Source organism: Durotheca rogersii (genome assembly GCF_024521655.1).
Source record: "Durotheca rogersii strain YMJ 92031201 chromosome Unknown GGS23scaffold_7, whole genome shotgun sequence".
NCBI lineage: Eukaryota > Fungi > Ascomycota > Sordariomycetes > Xylariales > Xylariaceae > Durotheca > Durotheca rogersii.
The window spans coordinates 1562718-1582351 of NW_026251238.1; the positions used below are offsets into that span (position 1 = coordinate 1562718).

A 19634-nucleotide genomic window follows, 5' to 3' on the forward strand; every position below is an offset into this window, starting at 1 on the left:
GTGGCTTGAGCGACTTGTCCCTGGGTACTAGAGTTAGTGAGAGGTACCTCGGGTGGATATTGCGGGTGGCAGGTAGCTTGCGTACCTCATACCTGCATACTACTTTCGGTACCTTAGGTGCATTGCATCAGCATTCCAGAATAAACGGAGTTTTTTTTTAATATATATTTCATTTGCCTACCCATCTAACGGTATTGGGTACATGATATACATACTTTGAGCGTGATACGTAGGTACATACTTCACGTAGGCAGGTACCTAGGTATATAAGAGGTAGCTAACAGAGGAGGTATAGTACCTCCTATCCCTACGTTCAGACAGCCAAGCCAGCCGTGCGTAAATACTACCGAAGCCAATGGAACCTAGGGCTGTTGCTCTGTCGAGACTATATATATGAGTAGAGCCCTTTTGGCAACCGATGGTGTAAGGAGGTTGCTGGGGAACCAGCAGCTTAATTGTATACACGTAAATGTACGTAGGTAGGTAGGTACCTATAGGTACCTACGGTAGTAAACATTCCCTAATGGTAGGTACATACCTGCCTAGGTACCTAATGCAGGATGCAGGATGGAGGGGAGCGCTAAGCCGCGATAGCCAGGGAAAATAAGAGGTACCCACCTACCTGCATTAGGTGCAGGTGGGTTAGGAGGTACCTACCTACCTATTCGGTACCTATCTGATATAAACCTGTAGCTGCATCTCCTTACCGCCTGGGGTCAGGTACAAGTACCTACCTTTAAGTCAATATAATAGGACGTTTTAGCCGTGTTCCTATTCTCCAATCATCCGCTACCTCGATCGTTCATCTGATACCCCGTCGAAGCAAGTTTCGGAACGGATTTCTTCCTCTGTTCTGGACACCGGGGAATAATAGTTCTCTACAAGACGCGGCCGTGAGCTTCTCTCACCTGTCCGCTTCCCGCGTTATAGCCCCGCTCTGCCGCTCTGCCGCCATGTCCGATGACGAGGCAGACCCGGAGCTTCTCGCCCTCCTGAGGGCGCACCTCCAGGGGAAGCAGGATCTGGACGAGGAGCCCGAGACCGGAGTCTTGGAGGGCGCCGAGTACGTCTGCGACAACTCCATCGACGTAGCCCTCAACATGAGGGCGACCAAGAATACCGCTGCTATCATCTACGAGCAGATGCGGCTGAAGGAGTACTCGACCGCGAGCTGGTCGCAGCACGAGCTGCACCCCAAGTCCAAAGATGAGTCTACTGTCGCCTTCATCTTCACCATGGACCTGCTCAACTTCTCCTTCTGGTCCCTGCGCCCGGAGGACGAGCGCTTTACCGTCTCCTACCGCGGCAAGACCTGGACCGGATACTGGAGCCTAGTCGCCGCGCTGCAGAGGGCGCTGGAAGAAGGTGGGTAGTCGTCCCCCTTTCTTTAAAAAAAAAAAAAAACACCCAGCTCGCCAAAGATCGTCTCGTGTCGGTGGGTAGAAGCGAGCCGTAGTTGACCTCCGCGATCCCGCTCATAGATATTCCCATCACCGACCCACACTACTGGCAGAACGAGGAGGACTGCAACCTCGAGTCCCTAAAGCACGTCTTCCGGTCGAGCACCGACGAGGAGATGCCCCTGCTCGAGGCTCGTCTGTCTTGTCTCCGAGAGGCCGGACAGGTTCTGTACGAAGTAGGTTGAACCCACCAAAGACCCTCAAAAGAAATGTCAAAATGCACCACCACCCGCAAGCAATAGGGATAACGCATCGCCAACGCGCCGTCCCCCCTTCTCCTTCCCCCCTTCTCGCAGAAATACGGGTGCCGCTTCGCGACATGTCTGGAGGCGGCCGGCGGCTCGGCGGCGGCGCTGGTGAACCTGCTCGCGCGCGACTTCGGCTGCTTCCGGGACGAGTTCCGCTTCGACGGCCGCCGGCGGCCCGTCCGCCTCCTCAAGCGCGCCCAGATCCTCGCCGCCGACCTCTGGGCCTGCTTCGACGGCCGCGGCTACGGCGCCTTCCGCGACGTCGACAAGATCACCATGTTCGCCGACTACCGCGTCCCCCAGATCCTCGCCACCCTCGGCTGCATCGGCTACAGCCCTCCCCTCCAGGCCGTGATCGTCCGCGGCGACGTCATCGAGAGCGGCAGCAGCTACGAGCTGCAGATCCGAGGTACGTCTTCCCCCCCCTGTCGGTGGCTCCGGCTATCATCTCGCATCTCGTCCTATATATGCGAAGGCGGGAGAACGGCGAGAAGCAGGCACTAAACGACAGCGCAGCTTGCAGCATCTGGTGCGTGGAGCTCATCCGACGCGAGATCAAGCGCGAGCATCCCGAGGCCAATATCAACGCGGTCCTGATCGACTTCTTCCTGTACGACACCATGAAGCAGCTGGAAAGCGAGGGCAAGGAGACCATGCCGCACCACCGAACCAGAAGCATATGGTACTGAGCCGCTCCGATCAGGCGGGTTGCGACGGCGGTGGCCACGTTGATACGTCGCGAAGAAGCAGCGGCAGTAGTAGTCGTATACTTTGCTTGGAAATGTTGGACGGATACCACATTTCCGTTTTTGCATTCTCTAGCTAATCTGCTAGCATGTAGCCTCTGAGGACTAAATAAAGCCAAGCTCGATATCAAAGACCCCTCCTCAACGCCGCCATCATGAACATTTCACGTGCTAGGAATGGGGGCAAACTCCCCCTCCCTGCTTTGGATTCCTCACCCCGACCCTAGCTCTCCCCCTCCCCTTTCCCCACCTTCATACAGAACTCAAATCGCCCCAACAGCGGTCGAGTTGAGGATCTCATCCATGTGCGCGGTCTCGGCAGCGGGGGCCTCCTCCTCGCGGAGCAGCACGGCGAGGACCTCGAGCGGGGGGTCGAGGCCGAGACGGTGGGCGCGGAGCCAGCGCTTGGTGCGGGTCATGCCGACGCAGGGCTGCGCGCGGTGCGTTAGCGAGGGGGTTCAAGGTGGGGGGGAGATAGGGGGAGGGGGGGGAAGGGGGGGGGATAGGGCCACACGCACCCCGTACTGCGAGCTCACGTCCCAGTACCGCAGCACCTTCTCGCCTACATCCAGGCCCTCCTGGTGCACGCGGCGCGCTCCGCGCGCCTGCTCCAGCGCCCGCCAATACGCGTCGATCTGCCGCGGCGCCAGCGCGCGCGCGCGCCGCACCGCGTCGGCTGCCTGCGGGGGGACAGCCTCTTCCCTCTCCTTGAGCTCGCGCTCGTCTTCTTCCTGGGGCTCGCGCGCGGCGGCCGCCGGAGGCGAGGCGGGCGGCGCGACGACGGGCGGGGTCGAGCGGGTCGAGGCGGGCGGCGCCGCCGCCGCCGCCTTCTTGCCCCCCTGCGACGCCCCCGTCTTGGTCACCCGGTGGTGGAACGACAGCGTCGACTGCTTCCCCGCGGAGCCCGCGGAGCGGGCGCTCGCGCGGCGCGGCGGAGGAGGCATGGTGGTGCGGGAAGTCGGGGCGTGCGGGCGAGGTTGCGAGGGGGCCGGGGGGGCCGGGTGGCAGCAGGTAGTAGGTAGGTATCGGGTGGTGATTGCTGATACGGTGTGATGCGATATCTGAGAAGCAGTTAGGCTCGACGACGGGCGTGCGTCAATCGCGGGACGCTTGCGGATGTGCTGGACAGATGGACAGATGTTGTAGGCGGGTGCGTAGATGGATTGGTAATAGGTCGAGGATGAATGGACAGATGTGCTGAGGTCTACCTGGCCCTGGAATGACGCGGTGATTGTGGGCAGGGCTGGGTGGCTCCCCGGACATTGGCGGGGCAACACGAAACACGAGCGCTGTCACGTGAGAACACCCGACGGGCCCGTTTTATCCGGCGACGGCCTACACGTAGGAGGCTGCTGACTAAGGTATCGACTTACAAAGGATGTCCAGACGGGCGTCGATATCCGGGATGCTATCTGGCCCGGATTCGGACACGAGACAACGCGCTCAGGATATTAATATGCGATTGAGACTCTACGGCTGGCCTTCCTAGGTAAAGGATGTAGAGGGGGGGGGGGGGTAACTGTCAGTACGTGCCTACCTTTGCTGCGCCTGCCTGCTTGTCGAGAGGCAGGAATATTAGTAGCCCTTTCCTCTTCTATTCATGACATGCTTACAAAGGGTACCTACCGCACAATAGAATAGGACACGAGTTAAGACCCTATCTTGAGAGAAAGATTTCTCGATTCCAGTTACGAAGTTGACTCCTCTGGGAGAGAATGTGCGATAGAGTCAACAATCTCGCGGATTTCTCTCGGGACAGACTCTCTCGAGCACTTCTCTATTACTCTACGATCCCCTAACACGCCTGCCACTCTACTTTGCAGGCTTCTCGCCCTTCTTAGCCTGCTCCTTCTGCCAGGCCGTCTCCACCGCGGCCTCGTAAAGATCGACCTCTAATACGCCGAGGCGAGGGGACGGGACCGTCACCTCTGGTCAGCCGCTTTCCCCTAGCAGTTTGGTATACCTATAATAAGGGAAGAAGAGGGTTTTCGGAGGAAGAAGGGCTGCTCTTACCGGCCTGGATCTCTTGAAGGCATGCCTCGGCTGTCCTGCCCACCATTCGCGCTAGCACGTCGACTGGCTTGATGCCCACTCGGTGCGCGATGTCGTGGGTGATGGGGTCTAGAAGGGCAGATACGAACGTCAATATCACATTCCGGTTGGCACCGTATATTTACAGTCGCAGTTCCTCATATGCACAGCGTACAGCTATGCCATAATGTCTGAGGCTATAGGGCCCAGGGGGAGAAGCTAGGCGGGTGTGCAAATGGAGAGAGATAATACAGGGAGCGCGATGCAGAGAGGGGCGGCAAAGGGAAGGAAGAACAACTAGGTATAGGCCTTACGATCGATGATGAACCCGTAGAGGCCCTTTGCCGCTGCGGCTGCCGTGCTGTCTTCTTCCTGGTACAGCTGGTACAGCAGGTCAAAGTCAGCAGGAGTGACTTGCGGGCGGCTTGACATGGTAGACAGCTGGTACTCGACGGCGTCTATGAAGTTGTGTATCCGGCTGCTGCTGCGTTCCGTCGAGGCGGATTCTGGTACTGGTGTTGATGGAGGCGTTAATGGTACGTGAAGGAGCGACAGGTTGAGCCGGCTCGAAGACGGGCGGGCGCGAAGCCAACTTGATAAGAGCCTCGACATGTGGGTGGATGTGTACGGGAGCAGATGCGTGAATCAGAGGCGGAAGCGGATCAGGCAGTCAGGTAGGAAGGAAGGAATACTGCCTGAGTCGCGCCGGTCTTCTCCCGAAGTTGTGACGAGACGAGAAACAGCACAGCAGTTACAGCAACAGAAGATCGGACCGGGTGGATGACTGTGAGAGCAGTTTATATGATGTCGCCGTAGTTTTAGGGGGGGGATTCACTCGTGTGCGTCCGGGGATGGGCGATGGGGTTTGACGGCAACAATCAATGATTTAGCAATCCGCCCAGCACCTGTGTTGTTTGCTACTTGCGATCTGGTGGTCAGCCCTGCTACCGGCTGTTCTCTCCGAGCAGCAAATGGGTAGCTCGAAGGTAGGTAACGATAGATAGTAATTTTCTTGCGCGTGCAAAGTTCGTACAATTCGGTGGTTTCCTGCCTGGAAATGACCCCACCAAATTGCGGCGGCTGTACTCACGAAAACGGAGTATTACCATGGCCTCCAGGGCACCACCTGGGTGAAAAAACGTCTCCCCTTCATCAACCGCTCAGTTCATCAAGCCGTCAAACCAACTGTTTTCACCTCAGCCTCATCGCCATGACGCCCATCCCCAGCACAACAATGGCCCCGGCCTGTCCAGGCGGGATGAATATCGAGCAAGTGCAGATTGTTCGTTCCCCCTAATGTATACCTACCTAATTCGTCGGGCGCTCGGCACTAACCGCCTCGAGGAATCAGCTCGTCCGTCATGGCGAGCGAAGCCCAATATGGGCCCGCTTTCAGAATGTAAGTCGGCGCTTCTTCTGATGCCTCTGCTGCTGTGCTGACTTCGCACTCGGCATCAGACTGGGTTGTCTCCCTGTAAGTGAGGAGAGCTGAAGCAGCTGCGCACTCGGCCGCTGACTGCCACAGATTGGCCGTATTGCAGCGCCGCTCAGCGGTTCACCCAGGTTGTCATGGCTACCCAGGATGGCTCCAGATGGGAAACTACGACTTGGAAGAGACGCCTAGAGACGTCTGGGCCCGGCGGGCGACCGATTCCCGCGCAGGGAGCAGGCGGCGAGACCAGCAGCATCTGGTATGTGAGGCTCGCCCGTCTCCCGGCGTAATTCCGAGGCGTATTTTCTGACAGCATTCTATAGTATGCCTGGAGAGCTCACCGACAGAGGACGGGAAACCTCACTTGCCTTCGGCAAGTGGTTACGCCGGCTCTACGTCGATCAGCTGGGCTTAGTGCGTCCCAGCATGACCCAGCCCGCGTAGTGACCCAATTAACGCTCAGAAGTTGCCAGAGCATCTATCAGATGCTACAATGCTCTATATCCGAACAACGGAGGTGCCGCGAGTCGTCGAGTCGGTGCAGCAGATCTTACACGGCCTGTATTCCTCGGGTACAAACCGAACGTCGGCTCCCTGGGATATTGCTATGCGCTCACGGGCCGAGGAGACGCTGCTCCCAAACACCAAATCATGTGCTAGACTCGCCGAGCTTACCAGAGCATTTTCTCAGGCGGCCGCAGAGAAGTGGAACGGAAGCGACGACATGAGGTATCTGTCTGAAAAGCTGGGCAAATGGATGCCTGGTAATAAGGTCTTGGCTGTAGACTCTCGGCCTAGTTTGTCGGCTGTCATGGACTCTATCAACGCAACACTTGCCCATGGGCCCGACACCCGGCTTCCCGACGAATTTTACGACGAACGAGTTCGCAAAGTCATCGACCGCATCGTAATCGACGAGAAGTTTGGCGGCTATGGTACCTCTCGCGAACTACGAATGCTTGGCGTAGGCCAGTTGGTGGGAGATCTGGTCCTGAAGATGGTTGACCAAACAGAGTGGAACCGGAGACACGACACGCTGCGAGACCCTACCGTACAACCAAGCGCCCCGCCCAGGCTATCCCTCTTAGGTTGTCACGACCGCACCATCGGCGTAGTTCTAGCAAGCCTTGGGTGTCTTGATAGCAACGAGAAATGGCCGCCCTTTACTAGCCACATTATCTTTGAACTGCTTCGCAAGAAACGGACACCTTCCCCGAGTATGAATGAAGGTGGTCGGTGGGGGCTATGGGGGGGTGCTACCACTGGCTTGATTCTAACCACGGATCAGGGAGACACGGGCGAGCCGCGAGGCGTCGGGCGACAACCAGTCGAGAAACTCACGACGGAGGTACAGGATCTTGACGAATACTTTGTGAGAGTCAGATATAACGACCGCATCATGACGATCCCCGGATGTCGAGCGGAAGGGAAGCATTTTGATAGGGATGAAAGTCTCTGCACGCTGGCAAGCTCCCCTAATGTACCTGCGTAGCATCTTCCACTGACATTTAGTCCGTAAATACCAGTCGGCATTCAGGTCTATTGTACACAAGTTTACTCCTAGAAGTTGGAAACGCGCGTGTAACTCTAATTTGGGTGCTTCACCGACCACGATGAGCAATGAACCGGCCGGATATTAGGATATGTGTGTATGTACTTGAGGTAGCCGGCGTAACACCGAGTCTGAAGCACTTCCTAGACAAGAAAGGGTCCTGGTATGAACCATAGCAAATAAACTTGATGATTGCTAGAGATTAGGTCGACTCCCGCGCCTCGAGCGCCCAGGTTTGTCGGAAGACTAACGTCATGTCTTTGTCTGCGAAACGACTCGCTTATCTTCGTGTCCCCTAAGAATACCCTCGCCGCCCTCGGCTGCCCCCTTCTCTACCTTCCCGGAACGTCCTCGTCAATTCTGGAAGGCCTTGGCGGGGGACATCTCCCAGGCATCCCTTGACTTCAGCCGTTACTCGTCGAGGGGTGACCAACAGGCGCCAGGCGACTACACAGGGTTCAGCCACTTGGGACGTAAACAAATGATCATCTCCCAATGCCCGCAAAGAGTGTTGTCTGTTTCATGACTCAGCTGGTCACGGAGTGTCATACCTTTTCGCACGATTGTCTTTCAACTTCATTCAGGTAGTTAACCAGATGTCTTCTGGCTCCGTTGATGGTCGTAATGTGTACATGCTTCCCCGAGTCTCACATACCGACGTAAGAAGCCGTTTAAATCCATCGTACTAAACGAGCGGCGTATACAATGGATTTATTCTAATACCCCTAAGGTGGTTTTCCCAACGTCTCCCTTCATGAGGTTTGATCTGCCTAGAGAAGACGAGGTGAAGGCGAGCAGTTTATGGCAGCGATCCCAAGTGAGCACCGAGGAACAGAAGGGGTATTACGATTAGATTCGGGAGTCGACTTTGAAGCATTGCTCTGACCTCGACATGCTTGTCAGCGACTAGGAAAGGATGTGCTGCTTTTACACCCAGCTGGGCATGGCGTTATGTTTGCTTTATTGGATCATATCTCAAACAGCGCGAACGAGCAGAGAGCACATGAAAATTGCGTGCCCAAAGGGTGTCGTAGTACTAGAATCAAGTTCAAGGCTGATGTGCCCATCCCGGAACTGCAGAGGAAAACTCCGCAATCACGTCTGCAGGCTCTCGGCTGTAGTCAATCGTCACGGCGGATGACACAGACGGTGGAAGCAGTCCAAGCAACGCGTAGACCTTATCGTGTGGGAGTGAGCAAGTCGCGTGTTGTGCGAGAAGCTTCAGCTGCCGAATGGAAGCGTCGTTCAACGAGCGTCCTGTATCATCATCTGGTGCAATCTCTAGTGCTCTCCATGTGGATATAAATGCCAAGAGGTCCAATCTGGGCTTCAATTCTCGCCAGTTTTCTGAGTCCGAGGGCTGCTCAGACTTGGAATAAGAGAGAAGAATTTCGCCTACGGCCTGAAGTGTCGATAAGTGGAATGTCGACTCTCCCCAGTGCACCACCGATGTTGTAGGGCTAACCGCCAGCTCTTGGATAATCCACAACCGCGACCAGTATTCCTTCCGAAAGAGCAGCATCAACTCCACAAGGACTATATCCCGCAAATGCGGCTTGCCAAACCCGAATTCATCTTCATCGTCGGAATCTGCCCAGTGATATTGGTTGAAAACGAGCACATCGGTGTCCTCCACCAAGTCCATGAGCCGTTCGTCCTCGTCGTTCGCCTCTCCCCAATCGCGCTCTTGGACCCCCAAAAGCTCCTCGAGAGCTCGCCTCCCATATTCTCTCAAGACCACCTCGCAGAGAAGAAGTTGTTCGCCTGGCGGGCTAAGACCCAGAACCTGCAGGTCCTCTTGCTGCTTCGTCCAAACCGTCACGGCAAAAGCACCGCCGAATATATCCTTCATATGTGAGATGTGGGTATTCCGATCAATGATGTCGGCCTGGTTGATGCACAAGGCGTCCACCCAAACCTTCATGCCGAGTCGGCACTCGAAGCTTTCTCGCAAGTCTCGCAGGGCCGCCTCCAGATGTTTTTCCACAGCCGTGGCAACGCCGTCCAGGAAGACTGTGGCCTTCTCTCCCGCGCGACCCCCCCACGTATAGCTTAGGCAGATATAGTCACCCCAAGTGAACCTTGCGGCGATGTCGTAGATCTCGCGCCTAGGCGTGGCGAGTGTAAAGTCGAGCCGGTCGCTCCAGGCCTCGGAGAGCTGGTAGCTACTTATGGTCGACGCATTCTGGTCGCGAAAGGAGACGTATTCGTGTTTCCAGTCGCTCAGAGAGGCGTAGTGTAGACTGAGACGTATTGGTCCAAGTTCTGAAGTGTTTTCGAAGGAGAGCAAGCGGATTTCGCTCTTGGAGACGTCGAGGGGGCGGTACTGATTCTCCGTTATCGTACTCTGCCTCAATGAAGCTGCCATCTTCTCTCCATACAAAGAGTGTATTCGTGATTGATTTCCAGGCACGGGATGTGACGAGCCAACGAAGCCGGGCAACACCACGCGGGGTAAGGGCGGCCAACCCAGCATTTATGTTTGGTGCCTGAGGCATATTAAATGTTCTATTAGTCACACCAGAGTCGAGCGGTGTTCGGCTCAGAGGGACAGAATGGTTTTCCCACGCGGGGCGTGTCCCACGGCAACATTCGACGCGTGCCGTGCTTTCAACTACCCGGCAAAGGGACCCGGAAAGAAGCGGAGGAGCATCACAATCTTCACCCGAATCGCAATGGTAACTCGAGGCCTCGAGATGGTGCGCTTCCGCGGGCGCTACTACATTCGGCACAACCAGCACGACAGCGACTTACGGGGAGGCCATCACGAACGCCGTTACCTGGGGCATCAAACAGGGGCGGGCCAGCTTTCAGATAGTCGTCCTGTCGCTTTTCGAAGTGGCCTTTGTGGAAGTGTTCGTTGGTGACGACGAGCCATTCGTCAAAGTCAGCGAACCAGTAAATCTCTCGCCTCTGCGCGCAGAGTATTGTATGAGCACACATCCGCGCGAGCGGCCAGAGCTGAAGCCCGGCATGGAGATCCAGCGTCAGCGCGGTGAGCTCGTTATGCAGTCAAACTGCACGGGGAGCGCAGACGGACTACGAGATCACTTCCCCGGACTCGCGTCGCTCGTCAATTTCTTCGAAGCCGCCGCAAGCCGTCGCGCAACATCCCAGTCGTCGGCAATTCTCTCTCGCTCGTCCACTCCTCCGAAGTCGCCGCGAGCCGCGGCGCAACGCCCAAGTCAACCAGTCATTCTCCCGCCTGAGCTGCACGACCGGATTCTAGACTTTGTCGACGACGATACTTGGAGAACCTGCTTGGTCGTATCGCGGAAGTTTCGTTTCTCCTGCCTCCGCAAGTTCAGACTTGACGATCGGATGAGCATCGTGGCAGGCCCCTTTGTAGAGCATCACGAGGAACCTCGGCTGTCGTTCAACTTTGAAGACACGCAAACGGGCAAGATCTTTCGGACGGCGGAGGGTCCGCATTTTCATCGGCGGACGGAAGAGTATAACTGGATGCCAGTCATCGGCAGTGACCGGAAGGCGCTCATGTTGAACGTAGTCGTCCAGTTTGAGCCAGCGCCAGCGGCCAGCATGCCTGGTGATGAATAATTCACCAGGGTAGAAGTTGGGATTCCCCAAGTCTAAGCAGTAGAACGTTGAAGACACAGCATGGGACAGAGTTTTTCCTTCATTCTAGAGGTTCTTCAATACAGATCTGTGCCCTTCTGAAGTGACCCCTTGTAATTTTCTTGTCCCGTCCTACAATTCTGATCTGCATTTACAAGTACGACTTGAAGTCGCCCTGTATAAAATCTTCATCACGGAATTATGGTCTATATTTTTCTGAATGACTATTCACAATAAGTCTATTGAACGTAGCTATTCTTGCCTCATGTAGAATGAAGTGTGACAGGACTCCTGGAGGTAGTAGCGGATCCGGAGCACCTCTTTAATATGACTTAATACCATACTCCGTAATGACGAGACTCCCATAGCCGTTCTTGGTAATAACGGGGCAGCCACTATCAACTTTGAGTATCTGGGAGACTGTGACGAGTTTGCTTCGATAATATCTACATAGATGAGGATGTTGGGGACGACGTCCAACATGAAGTTAGTTGTCAGATTACTATCACAATGGACTTGTGTAGAGATGTGGGATATGGGACAGAAAATGGGACATGTAGGAAGAATATTATCAATGATTTGTAAAGTAGCTGGTTAATGCATTTCTTCCGTGGCCGCAGAAGGTACAGCACCATTGATATAAATAAGGAGATAAATAAAAAGAGCGAAGATCTTGTTAGCGCTCTAGATCTTGCAAACGCTCACGCAAATGAGTTATTAATAGGTCCTAGCAGATCCCAAGACTGGAACCGACTTTGCAGTCTTTACCAATGATGCCCACCATATGAGGTTGCAGCCGCGGATTTGCATCAGTTCATTTCTATGGCCCGCACGTCGGAAGCTCAATGCTGACGGAATGTTACGGCTTGCCGCCCACTTGTCCTGCGCTTCTTTGTTCCGATGGCTGCGGTTTCGACACGGGCACCGCGAGGCTGGTATTGGTAGGTAGATCCGAATCCGGAAGAATACGTTGGTATACAGGGACCGAGCCGATTATCGTCATCGTCGTCCAGCCTTGTTACCGACGTGACGTAGAACTGTTACTAAGCTGGCGGTCAAGTTGAGAGGGCATCGGCACTTCTCGATACAGTTGGAAATCGAATATGGATATTTCAATGAGGAGGGAAACTGCACGAAAATAGATCTCGCTATCTTCAATTGCTCCCATAAACCCACGAGTCGACGTATTTACGAGAAAGCTATCTATTAATATAGACACCTAACTTAAGTTATTCGAGACTCTTCAGTAGAACGACCACATTCGTCTTTATACCACAGAAAAACCGGCTAAGCCGACTCAGACAATACACGGCTTCGTTCTAAGCTTCGAAGGTTTACATGTTGATAAGTTCAGTTAGCTCTAAGAGCGAGGTTACACATGCTATATTATACCCCTACCTACGCCAAGAGACGGATACATGCCTCCATATGTAGGTAGGCACATACATAGTCGGCTAGGATCACACGTCGTAGGGTGCTCTACAGATACATCTACCGTATAATATACTGTGTACTTCATCCAAGTCTATTACACCTTGCCCTAAGAGTCCAGCAACTCGATACGGGTACATGCGCATTCCTAATGGTCCTTGGATTGGGTCCGTATTAGGTAGTTTCGGGCTAGTTTACGGGGGTTGAGCTAGAGGATATTCACAATAGGCGAGTTACGACAACTAAAACGTTGGGAGCGTCGGGAGAAAAAAAAAAAAATCAAACTGCTTCTATGTACTGTGATGGATTGCACAGGGAATATAAAATACAAAGAAGCCTTAACCCCTGCTGCCGCACCACAGCAATAACACCCAGAGGGAATAAAACGCACTAAAAACACACTCGTGCCCCGCTAACTTGGGCGGATCGGATATCATCATTCAGCGGCTATTTCAATAATTGCCTAAAGCAGTGTGAAGCCCGCCGACGCGACAACGGCGATTATCGACGGGATGACCATGATCGCAGCAGAGATTTGGTTCTGAGGTGCGGCACTCGCAGGCGAGTTAGAGCCGGAGCCCGCGTTAGTGCTAGCATCGGGCGTGTTAACCGCGTCGTTAGCAAGGGGCGTTACGGCGAGGTTCTGAATGAGCGTGCCATCAGCTTCCTTGACGTCGTGCCTGACGGACCAGTCGCTAATCTCGATAATCCTGCCGCTAGGCCTCGGCGTGACACCGTTGTCGATGATTTCCTGAGCGCCCGGAGGGACGACTGGGAGGGTGAAGTTGTTGTTGAATCCGTCCTCCTTGATCAAGCTAGACCTGCACACGGGCGGGGTCGGCGACGTGCTCGATGCCTTGATGCTTTGGATTTGGTTGAAGTCGACTTTCTGGTACTGGCTCTGAAGAGTACGGAAGTCCACGAGGAGGTCGACGGTGAGATCGGCGTTGCACTGGGCCAGGCCGTAATTGTTCAGCTCCTGAGAGTACTCGTAGACGACACCGCCGGCGAAAACACCCGTCATCTGGTCGCTGTAGATGGTGGGGATCTCCGTGAAGACACGAGGGGAGGGGGTATTGCAGCCAAATTCCGAGTAGAAAATGGGGACAGAGCTGCTCTCAAACAGAGCAACCAGCTGGTCGTATCCGGACTGCTCAAACGTGCTCTCGCCGCACCACGAGTAGCTGTTCAAAGCGAACAAGTCTGCTCGGGACATGTCGTTCTCGTCGCCGTCAATCGCGCACTGGAAGTAGTTCCAGGAATCCTCGAGAACCACGCGGACATCAGCGGCCGAGTAGCCGACGGGGATGGGGCGGTCGGAGTGGTTCTTGATGTAGTTTTTGAGGTCACGAGTTACGGCGCGGACGTAGGGAGGGACAGTGGCGCCGGTCCTGACGTTGTCAATGACCTCGTTTCCGGAGAAGAAAGCCAGCGTGTTGGGGTACGACTTGAAGGCCTCGACAATAGCGAAGGTACGGTTTAGGTACGCCGCGTAGTACGACTCCCACGGCGCCCTGCTGTTTAGAGACTCGCCCACGAGAGGCGAGTTGACATCGAGCAACATGTACATGCCAGCCTAGCGGGGGGGAGGGGGGAATGTTAATACTGCTAACACAGGAGCACTCGTATATATACATTCTCGACACTTACGGCGTTGAAGATACTGGCGCACTCGTCGTGGTTCAGGTTCGGATCCAAGTTATATACCCGGATGGCGTTCACACCCAACTGCTGCATCAGGGCGGCATCACGCTTGCAAACGTCGCCATTGGAGAGAGGGTCCTTGCCGGAGGCGGGATCGTAACCGGAACTTCCACCGATCTGATAGGCCATGCCGACGATCTGGAAGGCATTTCCGGTATTCGGGTTGACGAACTGGTTGCCCCGAACTTCGAGAGGGGTGACGGCGGCGGCAAGGGTCGCGCCGCCTAATGCGGCGAGGGCTGACCGGACCAGCATGTTGTGGGATTAGACACACAGTGTCGGATATCAGCTCTGATACTACCAGCAGTGAGGTCGACGTCTGTTTCTTCCTAGTGAAGGGTTTCTTATGTTGCCCGCCGTCTTAAAGGATATCCGCACGAGTGGGATATATAGCTCCGACACGAACGTCGTTAATTCGATACTGGCGGTTGGTACTAATGTCCTAATAGGGTACGATATTGAGAGAGAGACACGAATAAGATATTACTAGCCAGGGGGGAAACGGTAGCCGTAAGGAGTATAGCGAGTGAATGCGAATGAAAGAAGCGAAAGAGAAGAAGATCAACCAACAAACAGACGGGAGAGGGAAGAGCGACGAGCACTGCGAAGGAGTGGTGAGAAGGAGGTCAAATACATAAAAGAGGGAGTTACGAGAGAGGGAAGAGAGGGAGGAAGGGGGGATTATGAGAGAGAGAGAGAGAGAGGACGAAAAGAGGCAAATGAATCCATAGATAGAATACCACCTTCTACTACATTATACACGGGCAAGAGCTGATTGGAGTTAGCGGGGGAAGGGGACGGGGGGGGGCAGGTACTTCGGAGAAGGGATGCGATCAATATAACGCCAAGGTACCTCTACCAGGGACGGGTACGAGAGACCTGGGTACAGTGAATGAGCTGCGCCGACGCCCAGGTCTGGGCTGGATTGGCGATGTGGGCATGTACCTACCTGTACCCTGCGCGCGTTGGAAACCCGTCAGGTCAACCCCGTTGGGGGGGGTTGTTGGCACCACCAGCAACGTGAGGGCGCAGGGGCAGGCCCGGTACGGACACCGACCTTAGGTACCTCTACCTACAGCTATGTACCAGATGTAGATACTTCAGGTAAGCGATTCGCATGCGGATTTAGCACATGTACTCGACATGTACATACACGTATGTATGAAGAAGTACGCGGCGCTGGTGAGAGGGACGAAGTGTATAATACACCCGAGATACCCCCCTCTCCTCCCCCCAAGCAGTGAACCGGGGACGGCGAGCTTGCCCTGACTGGCCGAGACCGTAGAGCAGCCCCGAAAAGGGCAAGACGCCCCCTTGGCTGTTCATTGGCCGATCTCTCCCTATAGGACGCCATAGGCTACGAGGTCTGGCCCGGCGGTAAACCTGGGCGCACTGTGCCGCATCACCTTTGCGGGGTGGCGGTGGGCCGTGTTCGTCCCGCCGGACCTCCACGTCGCACTGCCGAGCATTATGCGACTTCTTGGGGCCGGCCCCTGGCGCAATATCCAACATTGAAGATACTACGTAGTACGTATACGTCTGGATGCCGCCGGCCCGACAGTTGGGTAGAGGTCGGCAGGCAGGTACACGAGAGGGCTTCGAGGGCGGCGGAATCCCTAGAATAGCCGTGCTAGATCCTGTCTAAAAATTACCACCGCCAACACAGTCGTTTTAGCCTTGTTGGCGGTGGCTATGAGGTACCCGGACTGCACCCGACAACGCGCTGACGATCCCTCCCGGCTTCGAGGGTTGCTGTACCTACGTGTAATGCCATGGAAACCAAGCCAAATCGCAATCAATCGGCCTGGGCGTTTCGATTGGCATATGCCCTCTCCCCAAGCCCTCGCGACCCTCCCGATGGAGCAAACAATTTTACTCGCACGCATGCGCGGATTAGCTGTTTTGCCAACCCAGCACCGCATCCTGTCATCTTCTTCGTCTGGCCGTATTGTTCGAGAGAGGGAGAGAGAGAGGGCCACCTAAATAAACACTGGATATCTGTTGTCCCTGTGGCCCGATCTAATAGCTATTCGACGTGTGTGCATACCTGGCCAATACCATACCTACCTGTAGGTAGAGGTAAGCAAATATGTACTACGTATGGAGGCGTGTGTGTGTGTGTGTGTGTTGTGTGTTGGCGCTTCGTATTTATTTCCCCCCTCCTAGCAGAGCAGATGCCATTACGGGACACTGCCATCGAATCTCAGCTGGAGCCAAGCTACGACAAGACCAATAGCAGGCAATACCTAATAGCCAACCTGCAATATCTCTCTCTCTTCAGAGAACCCTTCCGCTGACAATGCTCCGGCTAGCTTCTTCATCCTTTTTTTTCTTCTTCGCAGCTGGCCGTGCAATACGAGATTATCAGCGGTTCTAAGTCTCCTCTTGGCAGGCCTTCCCCCCCGGTCCCCTGCCACCTGCCACCTGCCTATCCTCTTTCCTCGTTCCCCTCGTTCGCGACGCCGTTCTGGAACACACGATGCGCATACGTATAATCCGGGTATGGATGCTCGCACGCATTACTACTATCACGGCTTGCCTACCCGCCCGGTGGTTCCATGTCCGCTTCTCTCGCCCGCCAATGGCTGTCCCCAGGACCGCACCCGGTGTAACATGCCATCCTGTGCTGACGGAAGGAAAGTAAGCAAGAGAGAAAAAAAAAAACTTCGCTCCGTCGTGCCCGTCGCAAGTGTTTCGAAAAGCTCGGGCGACGACGTCAGAGGCTGCGAACCAGGAGCCTGGGCGATTTGAAGGCGAGGTGAAACACGGGCCGTTTGTTATGTGCGCAAGGTCAGCGACAATCGCAATTGATTGCGATTGGCAGCTTGCACGCTTTAGCGGTGCCGGGTAGGCGATCGCCCTCCTAGTCGGGTCCCGTTTACTACCGACTACCACGTCGTAGTAGGCAATCAAGTCACCGAGGCGTGAGAAGGGTTAGCTAAGAAGGGAGAATTAGATCTGGGGGGAGTGTGTGTGTGCTCTCTGTGGCTCTGCGGGCGTGCATATGAGGTAATATGTATGTACACTTGTGTGTTGACCTTTTTTCTCTACCTTTTTTATTTTTTATTTATTTAATTCTCTCAGCCTTTAGATTGGCGGGAGGTATGTCTGATATGATCTGGTAGTATATGAACATGGGCACCGAGTTAGGTACCTCCTCCTACCGCTAATACATATGAGCATACCCGCCTGCAATCCATATCCAGATCCCTGTTGGAAAAAGGGGTCCGCGACCCCCTCGTGTCTTTGGCGTGACGGGTACCTGGCCTGGCGCGGTCATTTATCAGGGAGTGGCCTGTGCCATCTGGTGCTGTGGCTCTGCGAGATGGCGTCAAATTTGTTAGAGATTATTCCAATCTCAATGCGTCCGTCACTTTTCATAGGTCCGCTTTTCCGCGTCTCGGGCTGATGACGTTGGGCGTCAGCCACGGCCGCATCGTAAGCCACACACATCAGACTGTGAGCCGCGCATCCTGTCCGTCACCCACGCTGCCCTCACCGCCCGCTTTCCCCCCCCAACTACCAAGTGCCACAAATTCTGCCGATTTGACTCTGCGACCGTGTCACCGCCCTCTTGTTTGTTGTTGGGAGCTGCGCAAGTTGGTACTCTACAATGATACAGCGAATTCGCAGGTAACGGTACTGTTCTTGGAAAAAAATAAAATAAAATAAAAAAAGGAAAAAAAAGGTGGCGGCTTACCCGCACCTCGCCACATCCGGCCCCGAACCTGACCCAGTTGGGGGGCTGTCTTTTCACATGCCCAACCTTGCGACAGCGCATCCTCTACGCATCCTCTCTGCGCTCGCTGGCAATAATAGACCTACGCTGTTCGCAATCCCCCGCTCCCTCGCGGCAACGACGCTCACCGCGATCCCCACGAGAAGAGTCGCAAGCACGATGGCTTCCGGTGTGTGCTGCTTCTTCAAACTCCCCCCCCTCTCCTTCCCTTCTCTACTCGATGCCATCGAGGACATCTCGCAGGTTCCTGCATCGTTGGCTTGTGTTTAGGGAATAGGACGGGACGGAATTGGGACATGGGCGATTAAGAGAAGACCCTGACGCTAACATCCGACCCTTCCACCCCCCTCCCGCCCCTCTCCAGTACCAGTGACCCCTCTCCTGCCCCCGGACCGCCGCCCCATCGTCATATCAGGGCCCTCGGGCGTCGGCAAGGGCACGCTGTTCCGGCGGCTCTTCGAGTCGCATCCGGACAGCTTCGCGCTGTCCGTCTCGCACACGACGCGGCCCCCCCGCGCCGGCGAGAACGACGGCCACGACTACTACTTCGTGTCGCACGACGCCTTCGACAAGCTCGCCGCCGCCGCCGGCTTCGTCGAGCACGCCGTCTTCGGCGGCAACCGCTACGGCACCTCCAAGCAGACCATCGCCGACCAGTCGGCCAAGGGCCGCGTCGTCGTCCTCGACATCGAGATGGAGGTTGGTCACCACCCCCCACCCCACGAGAGGGAAAGAAAGAGAGAGACAGAAGATACAGAAGGTAGAGCACGCGAAAAGGGAGAACTAACCGAGGAAATCTCGCATCACCGTAGGGCGTCAAGCAGATAAAAAAGAGCGGCATCGACGCCCGCTTCGTCTTCATCAAGCCGCCCAGCTTCGAGGAGCTCGAGCGCCGCCTCCGCGGCCGCGGCACCGAGGACGAGGCCTCCGTCGCCCGCCGCCTCGACCGCGCTCGCGACGAGCTCGCCTACGCCGAGACCCCCGGTGCCCACGACATCATCGTCGTCAACGACGACCTCGACGCCGCCTACCGGGAGTTCGAGGCTTTCGTCTACAAGCCCCGCCCGTGACCGCCAGACGTGCTACCCACGAAACACGCACCATACTGCTTCCTCTCCGGCCGCCTCAGCGCTTAGCTTCCCACCCCGTCACCTTGTCCCTTCCTCTCCCTCCGACGAGATTCGAAATACACCAGACTTCTACTTTTAACGATCGAGGCGCATCCTACAGTCGTAGAGCCCTAGACAGCGTCCCCAACAAAGACTTATAGATCAGTTCGATGTACATATGATTTCGAGCAAAAAAAAAGCTTTTTATTTGGCATAAGTCTCGTGTTTATTCCATCAGGTAACAGCAGGGCGGACTCCTTATTAGAGTACAGTAGAGGCTTGACCATCGAATTAATCAGAACAGCTTGGGAGAATATGAAGTAAGGGAGCACTGAGCGGAATACTAAAAGGAAATAATAAGAACGTCGAGTCGCCAGACTGTGTGGTGTGTGTGTAGATGGGAATACTGCCTGCTTGACCAATACATAACGAGTCCTCAACAACCCCAGCAGGTCCACGCGCGCCGACCCATTCCCAGTCGCACACAGGTTTTCTCCCCATACTCCCTGGAGTGTCTCCCGTGCATGAGTAACGCTCTATTACTTCTTCCTGAAATAACTTGAGTGTCTCGGGGATCTTCCTAACAACCCGCTCTCCGCTTTTCTA

General features: G+C 55.2%; 8 protein-coding genes across 8 annotated transcripts; 4 read left to right on the plus strand and 4 right to left on the minus strand.

Moving 5' to 3' along the window:
- Positions 1-715: 715 nt before the first annotated feature.
- On the plus strand, positions 716-3092 carry GGS23DRAFT_564266 (uncharacterized protein). The gene is made up of 5 exons (XM_051516140.1): positions 716-1365; positions 1482-1636; positions 1757-2117; positions 2225-2885; positions 2973-3092. The coding sequence occupies exons 1-4, from the start codon at positions 954-956 to the stop codon at positions 2395-2397; spliced, it is 1101 nt and encodes a 366-aa protein (XP_051373124.1). The 5' UTR covers positions 716-953; the 3' UTR covers positions 2398-2885; positions 2973-3092.
- GGS23DRAFT_596048 (DNA polymerase delta, subunit 4-domain-containing protein) lies at positions 2718-3398 on the minus strand (the record flags this gene model as incomplete). The annotated part of the gene is made up of 2 exons (XM_051518418.1): positions 2718-2885; positions 2973-3398. 2 exons carry the CDS (start codon positions 3396-3398, stop codon positions 2718-2720), a joined length of 594 nt encoding a protein of 197 aa, XP_051373125.1.
- A 576-nt stretch (positions 3399-3974) lies between these two features.
- Positions 3975-5533, minus strand: GGS23DRAFT_564270 (uncharacterized protein). The gene is made up of 3 exons (XM_051516141.1): positions 4800-5533; positions 4468-4575; positions 3975-4346 (listed from the first exon to the last, which is right to left on the minus strand). The coding sequence occupies exons 1-3, from the start codon at positions 5095-5097 to the stop codon at positions 4267-4269; spliced, it is 486 nt and encodes a 161-aa protein (XP_051373126.1). The 5' UTR covers positions 5098-5533; the 3' UTR covers positions 3975-4266.
- A 162-nt stretch (positions 5534-5695) lies between these two features.
- Positions 5696-7557, plus strand: GGS23DRAFT_604616 (histidine phosphatase superfamily; the record flags this gene model as incomplete). Its single annotated transcript, XM_051519625.1, has 7 exons — positions 5696-5767; positions 5837-5884; positions 5944-5959; positions 6011-6176; positions 6241-6331; positions 6384-7382; positions 7444-7557. The coding sequence occupies 7 exons, from the start codon at positions 5696-5698 to the stop codon at positions 7555-7557; spliced, it is 1506 nt and encodes a 501-aa protein (XP_051373127.1).
- A 960-nt stretch (positions 7558-8517) lies between these two features.
- Positions 8518-9837, minus strand: GGS23DRAFT_596051 (heterokaryon incompatibility protein-domain-containing protein; the record flags this gene model as incomplete). The annotated part of the gene is made up of 1 exon (XM_051518419.1): positions 8518-9837. The coding sequence occupies one exon, from the start codon at positions 9835-9837 to the stop codon at positions 8518-8520; it is 1320 nt and encodes a 439-aa protein (XP_051373128.1).
- A 187-nt stretch (positions 9838-10024) lies between these two features.
- On the plus strand, positions 10025-11027 carry GGS23DRAFT_596052 (uncharacterized protein; the record flags this gene model as incomplete). Its single annotated transcript, XM_051518420.1, has 2 exons — positions 10025-10168; positions 10230-11027. The coding sequence occupies 2 exons, from the start codon at positions 10025-10027 to the stop codon at positions 11025-11027; spliced, it is 942 nt and encodes a 313-aa protein (XP_051373129.1).
- A 1526-nt stretch (positions 11028-12553) lies between these two features.
- GGS23DRAFT_564279 (glycoside hydrolase family 72 protein) lies at positions 12554-14889 on the minus strand. Its single transcript, XM_051516142.1, has 2 exons — positions 14127-14889; positions 12554-14052 (listed from the first exon to the last, which is right to left on the minus strand). Exons 1-2 carry the CDS (start codon positions 14433-14435, stop codon positions 12940-12942), a joined length of 1422 nt encoding a protein of 473 aa, XP_051373130.1. The 5' UTR covers positions 14436-14889; the 3' UTR covers positions 12554-12939.
- Positions 14890-18078: 3189 nt separating this feature from the next.
- Positions 18079-18989, plus strand: GGS23DRAFT_596054 (guanylate kinase; the record flags this gene model as incomplete). The annotated part of the gene is made up of 3 exons (XM_051518421.1): positions 18079-18088; positions 18284-18618; positions 18732-18989. 3 exons carry the CDS (start codon positions 18079-18081, stop codon positions 18987-18989), a joined length of 603 nt encoding a protein of 200 aa, XP_051373131.1.
- Positions 18990-19634: the final 645 nt, after the last annotated feature.